This window comes from Chiroxiphia lanceolata, chromosome 18 (genome assembly GCF_009829145.1).
Source record: "Chiroxiphia lanceolata isolate bChiLan1 chromosome 18, bChiLan1.pri, whole genome shotgun sequence".
Taxonomy (NCBI): Eukaryota; Metazoa; Chordata; class Aves; order Passeriformes; family Pipridae; genus Chiroxiphia; species Chiroxiphia lanceolata.
The window spans coordinates 2,155,595-2,171,474 of NC_045654.1; the positions used below are offsets into that span (position 1 = coordinate 2,155,595).

Consider the following 15,880-nt stretch of genomic DNA (forward strand, 5'->3'; position numbering starts at 1 on the left):
CTGGGAGCAGTTTGGTTTCCCACACACACCCCCCGTGCTCCCTGCAGCCTGTTCCCCAGGGGCTGTGTGTGTGTGCTCAGGGCAACTCAACTTCTTCCAGGCAGCAATAAATACCATTAACACAGGGCAAAGCCAAGCTGAGTGGGAGCTTTCTCCACACCTTGCTCTTCGAAGCGGGGGTTTGGTGGATTCTCTTGGCCAGGTGGTGAATGCTCACCCAGGCTCGTAATGAGGTGCTGAAAGACCCGCTGGGCATCGATCCCTGGCCCTCTTTTGTTTTTTGCAAGGTCATGCAGCGTGTTTTTCGCTTGTTTCCCAGGAGCCCAATCCCCCTGACCCTACAATGACTGATGGAAAGGTGTTGTAGCTGAGCCAGGCCCTGTTTCAGCCCGTGTGGATTGATTTGTTTTTAGTAGCTCCAGGTAACGGGGAGGTTTGTGTCCGTGTAGCTCTCAGGGGAAGGGAGTCATATCAGCTCTGTGCTTGTGAGGGTGATTTACAGCTTTATAAAAGCAAAAAAACCACCCACACTTTCAGTGAGCAAAGTCTGGAAGGAAATGTCAGCATGGCCATATACCTCTGACCTGGGCTTCTGCTGCAGTCTTCATCACAGAACCACAGGATCTGCTGAGCTGGAAGGGCCCACAAGGATCATCCAGTCCAACCCCTGGCCCTGCACAGGCCCATCCCCAAGAGTCACCCCCTGTGCCCCAGAGGATCATCCAAACCCTCCTGGAGCTCTGGCAGCCTTGGGGCTGTGCCCAGTGCCCTGGGGAGCCTGGGCAGTGCCCAACCAGCCTGTGGGGGAAGAAGCTTTGCCTGAGATCCAACCTAAGCCTGCCCTGACACAGCTCCAGCCATTCCCTGGCTGCTGTCCCTGGTCCCCCCAGAGCAGAGCTCAGTCCCTGCCCCTCCTTTGCCCCTGCCCAGGCACTTGGAACTGCACTGAGGTCTCCCCTCAGTCTCCTCTGCTCCAGCTGAACACACCGAGTGCCCTCAGTGTCCTCACACGGCTCCAAATCAATCTTCATTCAAATCCCCATCTTCATTACCCTCCTTTGGCCTCTGGCTTAACATTTTTCTCACACTGCAGTGCCCAAAACTGCCACAACCTTCCAGGTGAGGCCTCCCCAGTGCAGAGCAGAGCGGGACAATCCCCTCCCTTGCCCAGCTGGTGACACTTTACCCGCTGCCCCCCAGCCCGGGGGTTCCAGCAGGGAACCAGCGCAGGGCGCAGGAAGGGTGAGGGCCCATAGATCCCACTCAGACCCCAAAAGGGGAGATGGTCCCCATCACTCTGGCCCCGAGGAGCACCCAGGTCTGCATTCCTGCTGTCTCCAGACAGCTCAGGGGCTGCGTGCTGCCGACAAGGGCCACCACGCTCCCTGCCAAAAGGCGTTTGCGTAATGCGAGTGCGCCCCGACTGCTGCGTTCGACTCTCCAGTTTGTGCCAGCCTTGAGTCACTAATATCACAGCTGCCTAATTAGAACATGAAAGGATCTCACACAGCCTCCCTGACAGAACGAGGGGTAATATTTGGCTTCAGCTTCGCCGTGCGGGGAAGGTACACACAGACACATACAGACATACACAGACACACACACACACACACACAGACACACACACACAGACAGACACAGACAGACACACACAGACACACACACATACACAGACACACAGACACACACAGAGACACAGACAGACAGACAGACAGACAGACACACACACACAGACACACACACAGACACACACACACAGACACACACAGACACACACACACACACACACAGACACACACACAGACACAGACACATACAGACACACACAGACACAGACACACACAGACACACACAGACACAGACACACACAGACACACACAGACACAGACACACAGACACACAGACACAGACACAGACACACACACACACACACACACACAGACACACACATAGACACAGACACACAGACACACAGACACACAGACACACACACAGACACACACAGACACACAGACACACAGACACACAGACACACACAGACACACACACAGACACACAGACACACAGACACACAGACACACACAGACACACACAGACACACAGACACACAGACACACAGACACACAGACACACACACACACACACACACACACACACACACAGACACACACACAGACACACACACAGACACACACACAGACACAGACACAGACACACACACACACACACACACACAGACACACACATAGACACAGACACACAGACACACAGACACACAGACACACACACAGACACACACAGACACACAGACACACAGACACACAGACACACACAGACACACACACAGACACACAGACACACAGACACACAGACACACACACAGACACACACAGACACACAGACACACAGACACACAGACACACACACACACACACACACACACACACACACACAGACACACACACAGACACACACACAGACACACACACACGCACAGAGCTCCTTCCCCGTCTCTTCTGCGTGTCTCTCTCTCCACAGCTGCTCTCTGTGCTTGGCAGACCTGACACCTCTGCTTCTTGGAGGTGGTGTTGCCTTGGATGCTCCAGCCTGGCTGGCATCCCAGGATTTCGGCATCCCTCCGCTCCGGGGCCCTCTCTCAGCACAGGCTGAAAGGGTTGTCAGGCACTGGAAGAGGCTGCTGGAGTCCCCATCCCCCTGGGCGTGTCCAAGGAACAACTGGACGTGGCACTCAGTGCTCTGGTCTGGTTGACAAGGCGGTGACGGGTCACAGGTCGGACTCGACGATCTTGGAGGTCTTTTCCAACCTTAATGTTTCTGTGACTCCAAGATTCGAGCTTTCCCAGATCCTGCAGGAAAAAAAGACAAACAGGAAAGGGAGCAGCTTTCAGGGAGCCCAGGGTAGAACATCTGTAGGCAGATGTTAAGCAGCCAGTGTCCTCCAGCTTGGAGCTCGCTCGCTCCAAGGGTCATGGCTACACCTGGATTCATGGCACAAATCCCCCTGGATTGTTGGGCCACCCCTGCTCTGCCAAGATGTTGTTTAGCAGCACGCCTTGTCAGGAAATCAAGCCTAGCTGGGATTTAAACAATCAACACTTCCCGCCCGGTGCTCCCGATTTCTGTCTGGCGGGTGGAGGAGCAGGTGAGGATTGGTTTCAGTTGCATTTCTGAGCAACACCTTTCAGCTTCGTTTGACCAGCCTCACAGAGCTGCTCTGAGCAATCAGGCTCGGAAGGAAGGTGGCAGATTGTTCCCCTCGGTGCTCAGGGTGGTTCAGAGAGCACAGGATGCTGTTAGTGGCTAAAGAATGATTTCATTCCCTTGAAAGAGTAAAACAAGCAGGGGAAAGAAAAATTACCAGGAACTGCCACTACCAAAATTCAGGGCAGATTCCCTAAAGCTGAAAAAAAAAACTTAAAAATTGTGCTTTTCCAGGGCTACATTTTGGTGGTTCTTTTTACTTACTGCTGGTTTCGAGCTCTGCGTGGTTCTCACGTTTGGTTTTTGCAGCATGGGAAGGGGAGGCTGAGATCCAGTGTTTGGTCACTTGGCTTCAGGGGCTTTGAAACTCTCCTTGGGAAGACCACAGGATTTGTGACATGAGGAATGCCACGGAGATCCGTGGCAGCACAGCCCAAAGGGGTCAGGCTGTAAATCTCTCCCTGCCCCTCCAGCCTCTGTCCCTTGTTCCCAGCATGTGCTTTCAGTGCATGGTATCACACTGTGAGCCTCAGGCTGCTTGACTGCAAAATCCCTGTTTTCCAGGAAAAAAAAGTGTCTGGAGCATATGGTAAAAACAAGGACTGGGCAAAAACTCTGGCCAACAGTGCCACCAGGGCAGTGCAGAGGTGTCTGCTCAGCACAGCCCTCAGTGATCAGTCAGGCATGGATCTCTCCCTGTTTTGGGAAAGCAGAGCAATCCTCTGTCTGGCAAAGCAGGAACCAGTCAGATCTGGAGCCTCACCTGCTTTGTCATCCTCATGGCCCCTGTTGCTTTCCCTCCTGAACCAAGAGCTTCTTCCACCCTGTGTTGGCTCTTCTTTGGTTGCTCTTCCAGTGCTATTGCTGCCAGTGCAACTGTGACATGGGCCCAGAACCCCCCAAAAGGAGGGTGAGACTCTGCACAGCTCTGCTGAGGGCAGTGCCACCTCCAAAAAAACCCTCACAGATGGATTGGGAAGGGACACCAGCCACGGGATTCATGTAGGAAGGGTACAGCAAACTCGGTCCAGGCTCAGGGATAATTTGCAGAGATTTAATCCTGAAGTGGTGCCAAATACAAACAGGGTTTGCCAGGATGCTCTGGGGTGGAACAGATCTCCCCCTGAGACTTGCAGCAACAGTGTTGTGGTCACAGTGATGGAATTACATCCTACTGCAAGATTTGATTCTGAGGAGAAACATCCCTGCTTTCCAGAGCTCCCTGTCCCATGGCACACTGGCAGACACCGAGTGCTCTTTAAGCTTTTAAGTGCTTGGGGTGAATAAGGGCCACCGAAGAAAATTCAGATTTTATCAGTGAAAACACTCAAAAAGAAGCACTTGTAACCAGTTCTTCTCCTCACAAGCTCTGTGCTGGCTGAGACTCTCCTCCTGTTGGCACAGAACTCCTGAAGTGCTGCATGAGCACACCCAGCAGAGCACCAGGGAGGGCTGGAGGCTCGGAGCTGAGCTGAGGTGTCCAACCATGCGTGAGTCAGCATGGTAATTTATCCATCCTTACTCCTAGGATCTTCCAGCGTTGCTATCAAAGGAGAAGTGCCCTTGGCTTGCTCAGAGGAATGACCAGCTGTTAGCTCTGTCTCACAGTGCTCCCACCAGTGAGGCAGAACTTGGGCAGGTGATGCTCCTTGGAAAGGAACACCCAATCCAGTGTAGAGATCTTCCACAAGGCATTCTTCTAAGTCAGTTCTACCCCTGTTTTTACCTCCTCTTCTACAGGTTTGGCTGTCCCATAACCTGACATGACTTCTCAGTTGCATTAAGAGTTGGCCGCCCCGTTGTAGAATCCCCAAAAAGTGCCAAATACTTGGATAACACACCTCGTCTCGCGATGTTACCACTGGAATTTAAGCACGGGCGTCCTCTAACACAAGATGCTGCCTGTTGTTGTGACCTTTCCCTGTGTCTCACCTTGTTCCTGGTGTTCCCTGTTGTCCAGCCACCTCCGTCCGGGCGTCAGTCCCCGACCAAGAACACGGCCAACGGGAGCCCTTCCAAATGCCCGCGGTTCGTGAAGATCAAGAACTGGGAGACGGGCTCTGTGCTCCACGACACCCTGCACCTCAAGACTGCCATGGTGAGTAGAGCTGATGGGACTGGCCAGAAGTTGTCTGAGCACAGCTGAGGGGATCACGGCGCTCCCGAGGTGGTTTTACCCCCGAATGCAGAAGGGGATGAGTTCAGGTCAGTCCGGTCTCCAGGAGGGTTGGAATTTTAAACCTCTGGTGCCATAAGCTGGGGGAGAGGGAATTCCACCTGGGATAAATAAGGAAAAGCATTTGACTTCACACCAAGCCAGGGTAAGAATCCCACGAGCCCTGATCATCCGTATGGGATGGGAGCAGAGCTGACTGCACGTGGCTGAGCTGTCTCACCCAGCCTTAACAACAGGGGTGGAGACAAATAGGCTGGAAATGTCCCTGTTGGCCAAAGATACCACCAACCTCTGTGTAGGAATCACTGACTTCCCCCAGCCCAGCTCAGGTAACCAGGAGTGCTGCAGTGACCCCAGACTCACGTGTCCCCTCCTGTCCCGCCAGGCCACCGCCTGCACCGAGCAGATCTGCATGGGCTCAGTGATGACCCCCAGCCCTCACATCCGCAAGTCAGAGGACACCAGGACAAAGGAGGAGGTGCTCCTGTTGGCCAAGGACTTCATTGACCAGTACTACTCCTCCATAAAGAGGTAAGGACTGGCTGGAGAAGGTCACAGCCCGAGGCTGCTGCTTCTGCCGAGGTGTCCCACGGGATACCTCAAGCTCTACATCCCCAGCACAGGGAGGACAGGGAGCTGCTGGAGAGAGTCCAGAGGAGGCACCAGCATGATTAGAGGGCTGGAGCAGCTCTCCTACGAGGAAAGGTTGAGAGAATGGGGATTGTTGAGCCCGGAGAAGAGAAAGTTTCAGGGTGACCTCCCAGTACCTGAAGGGAGCTACAAGAAAGATGGAGAGAGATTATTTGCAGGGGGCCTGGAGTGACAGGACAAGGTGAAATAGCTTCAAACTGACAGAGAGTAGGTTTAGATTAGATATTAGGAAAAAAATTCACCCCTGTGAGGGTGGGGAGGCCCTGGCATAGGTTGCCCAAATAAGCTGTGGCTGCCTTTGGATCCCTGGAAGTGTCCAAGGCCAGTTTGGACAGGGCTTGGAGCAACCTGGGCTAGTGGAAGGTGTCCCTGCCCACGGCAGGGGGTTGGAATGAGATGATCTTTAAGGTCCCTTCCAACCCAAACCATTCTGGGATTCAGTGATTCCATGGTCCAGTCTTTCACACTTGTGAGTCAGAGCAGGGTGAGACTCCAGTGCCCCACGAGCAGCTGCTTCTTCAGTGGAGTTTCATTCGTAGTGTTTGGTTTTGTTGTGTGTCTGTGCCAACCATTGACCTCTCCCACTTGTCCTTGGTCATCTCTTACCTGAAAGCACACACGTGTCTGTGTGTGTGTGTCTGTGTGTGTGTGTGTCTGTGTGTGTGCCTGTGTGTGTGTCTGTGTCTGTGTGTGTCTGTGTGTGTGTCTGTGTCTGTGTGTGTCTGTGTGTGTCTGTGTGTCTGTGTCTGTGTGTGTCTGTGTGTGTGTCTGTGTCTGTGTGTGTGTCTGTGTGTGTGTGTCTGTGTCTGTGTGTGTCTGTGTGTCTGTGTCTGTGTGTGTCTGTGTGTCTCTGTCTGTGTGTGTGTCTGTGTCTCTCTGTGTGTGTGTGTCTGTGTGTGTCTGTGTGTGTCTGTGTCTGTGTGTGTGCCTGTGTGTGTGTCTGTGTGTGTGTGTCTGTGTGTGTCTGTGTGTGTGTGTCTGTGTGTGTCTGTGTGTGTCTGTGTGTGTGTCTGTGTGTGTGTGTCTGTGTGTGTCTGTGTGTGTGTGTCTGTGTGTGTGTGTCTGTGTGTGTGTGTCTGTGTGTGTCTGTGTGTGTGTGTCTGTGTCTGTGTGTGTCTGTGTGTGTCTGTGTGTCTGTGTGTGTCTGTGTGTGTGTGTCTGTGTGTCTGTGTGTCTGTGTGTGTGTGTCTGTGTGTCTGTGTGTCTGTGTGTCTGTGTCTGTCTGTGTGTCTGTGTGTCTGTGTGTGTCTGTGTGTCTGTGTGTCTGTGTGTGTCTGTGTGTCTGTGTGTCTGTGTGTGTCTGTCTGTGTGTGTGTGTGTGTGTGTGTGTGAGCACACACGTGCTTAAGGAGGGAAGAACTCACACCCGGGTGGAGAGCACCCAAAGTGCCACCTCCTCTGCTCCCCACCCACCCAGATCTGGCTCCAAGGCCCACATGGAGAGGCTGGAGGAGGTGACCAAGGAGATTGAAGCCACTGACACCTACCAGCTGCGGGACACCGAGCTCATCTACGGAGCCAAGCACGCCTGGAGGAACGCAGCCCGCTGCGTGGGCAGGATCCAGTGGTCCAAGCTGCAGGTAAAAAGGGGGCACTGGGGCTGTGGAGAGGCAAATCTTGCTCTTCAAACACCTGGGGAAGCACAGCACAGGTACAGCAGTGGGTGTTCATCACGCAGCAGCAGCTTTGGGGGTGCACAGGCTGGGAACTCGGCGGGAGATGGAAAAGCATCGGTGGGGTTGGTGTAGCTGAGGTGTCTGAAATGGGGTTGGCGCTCTGGGAACTTCTTCCAAAATCAGACAGCACTCTGATATCTCCCCTGCTGCTTCCAGAACTGTTGCTGTGCCTGCAGAGTGGCAGCAGGACACACTCGCCCTCGGTACAGACATGCTATGGCAGGAGAGGGTTTGGCTCAGTGCCCTTCTGCCTGGTGGGAGCGTAGAGCAGAGTGGGGATTAGTGATCTCCAGTGGAATCCCTTGGCACAGAGAGGACAACTCCTGCTGTATCTTGGATCCCAGCTCCAGTGCTGCTGAGGAGCTCTGGTGGAGCTTCCCACAGAGTGTGGGCACAGCCTGCCCGGGGGGCTGGGACTCCTTCGCTCCCAGCTCAGCCTTTAGATCATTCACTGTTTCTCTGGGCACATCTGAACCTTTGGGGGGGCATTCCTGCAAGAACTTCAAGCTTCCTGCTGACCCTCTTTCCTGGTTTCCCCATCCTCTTGTAGATGCCCCTGGATCCCTGGAAGTGTCCAAGGCCAGGTTGGACAGGGCACTGAGCAACCTGCTCTGCTGGAAAGTGTCCCTGCCCATGGCAGGGGGTGGAATGAGATGCTCTTTCAAAGCCTCTTCCAACCCAAAACCATTCTATGATTCCATGATTCCCTGTCCCCCAGACCTGGCTGACCCCTATCCTATTTCAGCTTTGACTGTTGATCTACAAGAGAAACAGAGCAGAGCCCAAAATCGTTGCTGGATAAGCCAGGGACAGCAGCAGGTTGGGAGCACTGGAATGAGGAGGTTTTTGCCTGAGCAGCAGATGACTCACCTCTCCAAAGCAAAAGGGGCAGCTGGATTACACATCCACGTGTTCTAAAGGCAGAGAACACATAATTATGGATCTTTAAATCCCTAAGAAGCCGCAGTGGTGTCTAGAGTTCTCCGTGTGCTGTGTTTCCATCTGCCTGCCTCTGCCCTTGGAGTATCCTGTAGCATCACCACAATCCCTTCCCCTGTTCCAGGTGTTTGATGCCCGGGACTGCACCACAGCCCACGGGATGTTCAACTACATCTGCAACCACATCAAATATGCCACCAACAAAGGGAACCTCAGGTGAGCCACCAGGGATTTTGTGTCCAAAGGCCTCTGAGATGTGTGCAAACCCAGCTCTGGGCCCTGCTGAACTTGTCTCGTTCAGCAGTAGGATGGTTGTAGCCCTCACCTGTGTTAGAGGGACCCGCTCTGAGGAGAAGGTGTCCTGCTGGTCCAAATGAAGCCCTTGCTCTCTATGGGACCTCAGAGGGCAGATTTTCCAATTATTTCTCCTTTCCTATATTCTGTGTCAAACACAGAGCACAGGCCGCTCTCCAGATTTGTCAGAACCCCCAGGTTTTCAGCCAGCTTCTGCCTGGAGCTGGAAGCACCCCGAATTCCAGAGCCTTGCCGTGAATCCTTCCAGCGTAAAACTGTTTGGGGCTCTCCCAGGGTGGTGGGACGGGCAGGGACAGCACCTTTCCCCGCAACACTTCCCCCCTCCCGGCGCTCACCGGCGCTGCCCCTTCTCCTCCCAGGTCTGCCATCACCATCTTCCCGCAGCGGACGGACAGCAAGCACGACTTCCGCATCTGGAACGCGCAGCTCATCCGCTACGCCGGCTACAAGCAGCCCGACGGCACCATCCTGGGAGACCCTGCCAACGTGGAGCTCACAGAGGTACCAGAGGGAACCTCCCGGGCACCGCGGGCGTGGGGCTGGTGGGGACACCCAGAAATCTGAGACTTCCAGGAGCGAGGAGGGTGTGGGTCAAGCAGGTTTAGCTCACCCACTGCAGCACCGCGAAGGGAGGCTGGGCTTGGCTCACCCCCAGGTGTCCTCTCAGGAATAAAGAGTATTTTTTTTGCTTTTCTGCTTTTCTCACCCATTTTCCCCTTCCCCGTCACAGGCACAAATGGCGCAAGTGGATTTTCCAGAGCCACATTCCTACCTGGGATCCAGTTCTGGGCTCATTTTCAGCCCAAATCCCCTTTACTTTGCCTATGACAGGCAACCCCCCGTTGTAGCTCCCTTGGTTGGAGGTTATTACTCAATCATAACAGAGCCGAGCATAGCTCGGAAAATCCTTTCCAAATCCTTGGAAATCCTGTTCGGAGCCATGTAACTCCCTGCCCATAGCGCTTGAAGAGCAGAGACTTGCTGGGACATCTGACCCCACTTCTGTTTTTCCCGTAGATCTGCATCCAGCAAGGCTGGAAGGCGCCGTACGGACGCTTTGATATCCTGCCTCTGCTCCTCCAAGCCAACGGCAACGATCCAGAGCTCTTCGAAATCCCCCCGGAGCTCGTGCTGGAAGTGCCCATCCGGCACCCCAAGTAAGTCAGAGGAAGCCCCAGAACTGCTCGAGGGGATCAGCAGGACTGAGATCCTCTGGTTCCACCCCCTGTGCTTGGCCTTTCCTTGCCGTGGCTTGGGCCCTTTACCCAAGACCTTCCCACAGGTCTTCCCTTCGCTCAAGCCGGCGGAGCCTGGAGATGGAAAGCAAGTTGTGTCTTTGTCTGAGGGCTAGTTCCCCTTTCCCTGAAGTCTCCCAGGACTTGCACCACTCCACAACACTCCTGATACCTCACTTTCCCCCCTTAAACAGCCCCCAAGGGAGGTGTTGCCTCCAGGGTTCGTTCTGCTCACGTCCTTCCCCCCCCGGCAGCAAAGTGACCTCCTCCTCCACTTCCCAGGGAAAGGTCTGGCTGGTTGCCTAACCCCGTTTGTCCTGGCAGGTTTGAGTGGTTCAAGGACCTGGGGCTGAAGTGGTATGGTCTGCCAGCAGTTTCCAACATGCTCCTGGAGATCGGTGGCCTGGAGTTCTCCGCCTGCCCCTTCAGTGGTTGGTACATGGGCACCGAGATCGGCGTCCGCGACTACTGCGACAACTCCCGCTACAACATCCTGGAGGTAATTCCTCCTCCAGGTGCTCCTGGGGAGTGTGAAGTCACTGGGGAGCAGGCAGGACACTGGCACAGTGTTGCCTTGAGTGGGGGAGTACAGGATACCCGTTCTCCTGGAGCCCAGGGTGTGACGGGCTGGCTGTTGTGTATCTAACACAGAGGCCTACTGAGCTCCCCACAGACTTCCCAGAGCATCTTAGGGATCAGCAGGCACCTGGTCATGTGCTTCACTGAGGTCTTTGGTGGACACTCCTGCCCATGGGGACCCTCCAGCTGGCCCCTCCAAAGTGTTCAGCCGTGGCCTGGGGGCTGCCCACACTGGGAGGGATAAAGCCAAGCCATGGGGAGGTGCCAGTGCAGGGCATCTGGATTCACTGGGACATTCCAAGGGGAATGTTGTGTTATTTAGAGGGGCTGCACTGCTCCCCAGACACCTGAAAACCAGAGGGGTGAGAGCAAGAGTGTGTGTGTGTGTGTGTGTGTGTGTGTGTGTGTGTGTGTGTGTGTGTGTGAAACTGCTCTCGATGGCCCTTTGAGCAGCGTTTGGTCACCTCCCTCTGCTCAGGGGGGAAGGAAGGCCGTGCTCCTGCCATGGAGAGCAAAAGGCAGGACGACAGCTTCTCAGGGGAATGCAAAACATCAGCCCTTCTCTGCCCTGAGGGTGCCTGGGTCCCTCTGGGCTCCTCTCCCCAGGTAGAGATCTCCAGTCCTTGGTCCTTGGCCATGGAAAGCCCTCACTTTCTGCCATGTGTTGTTACAGCAAGTGGCCAAGAAAATGAATCTGGACATGAGGAAAACCTCCTCGCTGTGGAAGGACCAGGCCCTGGTGGAGATCAACATTGCTGTGCTGTACAGCTTCCAGGTACCTCTGGAGCAGGACTGTGCTCGGGCCAGGCTTGAGGGACACGGGGAGCGGGATGGAGACATCAATCCGAGGAGAACGCAGCACTCTGCTGAAATTGGGCTGTGCCACCCTAATTTGGGGCTGTTCTGCAGTAAAATTTATAATCTCTGTGCCCTGGATGTTGTAGAGACAGCACTACCAGCACCTGAGTTCTGCTGGGCCGGAGGGAACATCCCTAGGGAGCAAGATCCAGCCCTTCTGTCGCATCCAGGAGGCAAGAATTGGCCCAGGTTCTCCCCCTGCCAGCACTTAAAGGTTCAGTAGCTGAACTAGTGCTTTGCAATCCAAGTTCAGAGGGTGGGAGCCCTTCCCAGAGCTGGATCAGAGCTGCCCCATGAAGCTGCACAAGCCACGAAAGAGCTCTCCAAGGGGACGAGCAGAGGGTGCTCCATCCTCTTCATGCCATCTCAGTCTTTGCCTGGCCCATGACAAATCACAGGAGCAGTGATCCCATAGCACATCTATCCAGGAAGGACTGGGGCAGCTTTACAGCTTCCTTGGGAAGAGCAGCCACCCTGGGTCATCTCCAAAGGTCCCGTAAGACCATGGGAGTGAGGAATATTTGGGACAGCTCCAAAATCTTGGCTCTTGCCTTCTGGGGTGTAGTAACAGCTGTGGGCTCTGCTCTCTCCTCCCCCAACAGAGTGACAAGGTGACCATCGTGGATCACCACTCGGCCACGGAGTCCTTCATCAAGCACATGGAGAACGAGTACCGGTGCCGTGGGGGTTGTCCTGCCGACTGGGTGTGGATTGTCCCGCCCATGTCTGGCAGCATCACCCCAGTTTTCCACCAGGAAATGCTCAACTACCGCCTCACCCCCTCCTTTGAGTACCAGGTACTGTCCTCACCTTCACCTCCCACCGGTGCCCAGAGGCGGGGCCAAGAGCAGGGTGGGAGCTGGAGCTCAGAAGATGCAGGAAGGGCAGGAACACCATCCAGTCCCTTCAGCAAGCTGTCCGTCAGGTCCATGACAAGTCTAATTGATGCCCTAATGTCCTGTAATAACCCCTGCATGTCACCCCTTGTCTCAGGGCAATGGCTTTTTGCCCCTCTGTGGGCACCCAACTTTTTGACTCCCCCCCACTTTTGGATCGAGCAGAGCTCCTGCCTTTGGAAGAACCTAATTTTGCACTCTGGTGAGTGAGGGAATGACCTGGAAAAGGACTGTATCCCTCCCCTCTGCAGCCTGCAGGGCTGAGTGGATGGCTCCTGCCAGCCTGGGGATCCAACAGGCTGATGGGGGGGGCTCCTGCCCAGCGGGACTGGCAGGAGGCTGAAATGCTGCTGCTGGAGTATTTAACACTTCAGACCATGGGGGGGAAAAAGCCCCCAAGCAGACACTCCCTCGTTATCCAACCATCCCTGCTCCGGTGGTTTCCACACAATGTGACCTTTAGTCAAGAGCCCTTAAGGAACAATCACAAACCAGGAGCAGTCTGTTCATTTCTATAACCAACCCACCAGGAACCCCCGATGCTTCCTGGCCCTGATTGCAGCCTGTGAGGGCACGGAATTAGCTTCTGTGTGCTTGTTCCTGGCTTCTGCTGCCTCCCCTTCCCAAAGGGCCTCTTAGGGGAAAAAAAAAAAACCAAACAGTGGGCTGGGGAGGGCGAAGGATGTGTTTCCATCACTCTCCCCTTCTGGCGTTGCCTGCCTTCTTTTCGCCTCTGGGCTGTTAAGGAGCATCTCAAGAGGTGAGAAAGCAGTTGGCCAGATGCTGTTACAAGCCAGCAAGGTTTATTATATTGCAATTTTTCTGTGCATACTCCGTTGCCCAACTGCCCAGAAAATACCCCCCAGGGGCTCCAAGGATGAGGGAGAGCTGTGAGGAGGAGACCAGCTGCTCCTCCCCTTCATGGCTCGAGGAATTCAACCCGGGGTGCTGCTGATCCCCCTGGAGCCCTGGGATTTGGGGCTCAGTGCGCCTGGAGCAGGTGGAAAACGGCGTTGGCTCCTTTCCCCTCTCTCCTGCCCCTCCCTGGTTTTGTCACCTGGTTCAGCAGAGCCGTGGGTGAGCCCCCAGCCCTTCAGAGAGGGTCTCCTTCCCATGGCAGCCCTTCCCAAAGCTCCCAGAAGGGCTCGAGGAGCTCAAATTCGAGGCTGTACTTAATGTGCAGGTAAAAAAAAAGGCTTTTCCAGCCCCCCCTGTGGAGCTGGGAGGGCTCTGAGTGTCCCCTCACCCCCTTCCCACCCCTCAGCTCCCTCTGGATGGTTCCCTGGGGGTGACACTGCTCCTTCCCCTCCCAAATCAAGCCATGGGTCCCCCCTCCCTCGAAGCAGGAAATCTCTACTATATGGAAGCATTCCCAAAGCTCTGAGCACTGCTGCCCTTCTCTCTCCAGCCGGACCCCTGGAACACCCACGTCTGGAAAGGGGTCAATGGGACACCCACCAAGAAGAGGGCCATTGGATTTAAGAAGTTAGCAAAGTAAGTACCAGCAGGCTCTGGAGAACCCTGGAGTGTTTGGGGCTGGTCCTGGTTTTGGGCAGCTCTGACTGATGGAGTTGCCCTGTGAGGGAGGGGTGTGAGGCTGGACCTCTGGAGGCTTTACCACGAGGGACATTTGGACAGACAGACAGTCTCTGAAGACCCCATTAGACCACCAGAAGGTGTGGGTGGACAGACAGACAGTCTTTGAAGACCCCATTAGGCCACCAAAAGGTGTGGGACCGGGTGAATAGCAGATGTTGCACATAGTCTGTTCTCCCAAGCTGTTCATTCTCCAGTAGGAGATGCTCAGGGATGGCTTTCCCACTTTTTTGGGGTGTATTGCCTGGTTCTCCTTTCACAGCCTCCTTGGGGCAGGGAGACCTCCCCTCACTGTCCAGGGCTGTGCTGGCACAAGTGACGTGAAACTCGTGTCCATATTTCTCTTTTTCTCAGTGATTCTTTACCTCCTTGAGGTCTCCAGTGAGTGTCTAACCCTCCAAACACCCTCCTTGCAAGGAGGGGGGGAGATAGGAAGGAGGAATCTCCCTCCAGGCAGCAGATGGAGCAGGGCTGAGCTGAGATTTGCACTTCATGGTCACTTGACCCCTGGAAAAGGGCCACACGAGTCCCTCTCCCCTGCCAAAGCTCCAAGTCAGCAGGGGCGGAGGAATGAAGTGTAATTTGGACCTTTAGGCTGATCCTGGCCCAAAAGCCTCCCCCGTGGGCCGTTGGCAGGGAGGTAGAAGCTCCAGTAGGAGCTGCTGGCCAAGGCTGGGGAGGGCTGGGTGTGTCCCAGGTTGGTGGCCAGGCTGCCAGGTGGCCCTGGCTCCTCACGGCAGCTCCCCACGCTTCAGCTTCCACCAGCCCCTCCCATCGGTTTGTTCCCACTCTTCAGCTGTCACCTCCTGCGAGCTGCATCCATAAACATGATCAGCAGCTGATGAATGTGCTCCTTCAGCTGACACCGGAGCCTGAGCCCGGGCTGGGGAGAGCACAGGGGAGATTAATTGGGCCATTGAGGGAGGAGAAACAATGCCTGTGCCGGTGTGTGCCCGGGTGAGGGATGGCTTGAGAAAAAATGTGAGCGTGGCAGGTAATTTAAAAAAAAAAAAAAAAGAAAAAAAAAGAAAAAAAATCTCCATTGTTCCCGATGGAGGGAAAAGGAATTGTTTGTGTAAGTCCCCATTAGTCTGAGCTGATGAGCTGAACGAGGGGCAGACCCAGCCCAGCAGCCCCGAGTGCTGTGCTTGGCACTGGTCACAGGGGGGGTTTGTGCCTGCTCAGACAGGCTGTGCTGGTTCTGGCCAAATCTGAGCCTTCAAACCTGCACTCCCTGCCTGTCCTGCCCCTTCCCTCCCCTGGGGACTGTGCAAGTCCTGGGGACAGGGGACATTTCCCCCACGGGAAAGCAAAGGATTGATCACAGAGCAGCAAACAGAAATGTTCCCGAGGCTCACTTTGACATGGAGAGGAGCTGCCCAGGGGAGGCAGGATGAACCATTCTGGGGCGGTTTCTACCTCTTCTTTCTTCCTTTTTTTTTTCCCCTAAGTGATTCTCCCAGAGCATTTCTTCCCTCCTTGGCAGTGGGAAGCTGGACTTCTCCCAGCAGTGGGACCAGCCCAGCTGCAGTGTCCATTCCCCACAGCTCATCTGAAGGGGATGCAGGAGTCCTGCTGAACTGGAGAACCTGGGGCAGGGTCTGATCCCCCTGTCAAAGAGAATCAAGCAGCCTTATTCTTGCAAAGGCCACAGAGCTGCTTTGTGCTCTCTCAGCCTCCCAAAAACTGCCCTTTCCCTGTTGCAGCATCAGGCTAAATCCACACCTCTGGTGGCCC

At 54.9% G+C, this 15,880-nt stretch overlaps 1 protein-coding gene across 1 annotated transcript in view; it reads left to right on the plus strand.

Moving 5' to 3' along the window:
• The window catches only part of NOS1 (nitric oxide synthase 1), a 60,808-nt gene that overhangs the window by 23,748 nt on the left and 21,180 nt on the right, over positions 1–15,880 (plus strand). The window contains 10 exon segments of the mRNA XM_032706131.1: positions 5,183–5,320; positions 5,784–5,929; positions 7,467–7,629; positions 8,789–8,880; positions 9,339–9,480; positions 9,997–10,136; positions 10,539–10,713; positions 11,467–11,568; positions 12,254–12,448; positions 13,956–14,041. Coding sequence (XP_032562022.1) covers positions 5,183–5,320; positions 5,784–5,929; positions 7,467–7,629; positions 8,789–8,880; positions 9,339–9,480; positions 9,997–10,136; positions 10,539–10,713; positions 11,467–11,568; positions 12,254–12,448; positions 13,956–14,041 — 1,379 coding nt within the window.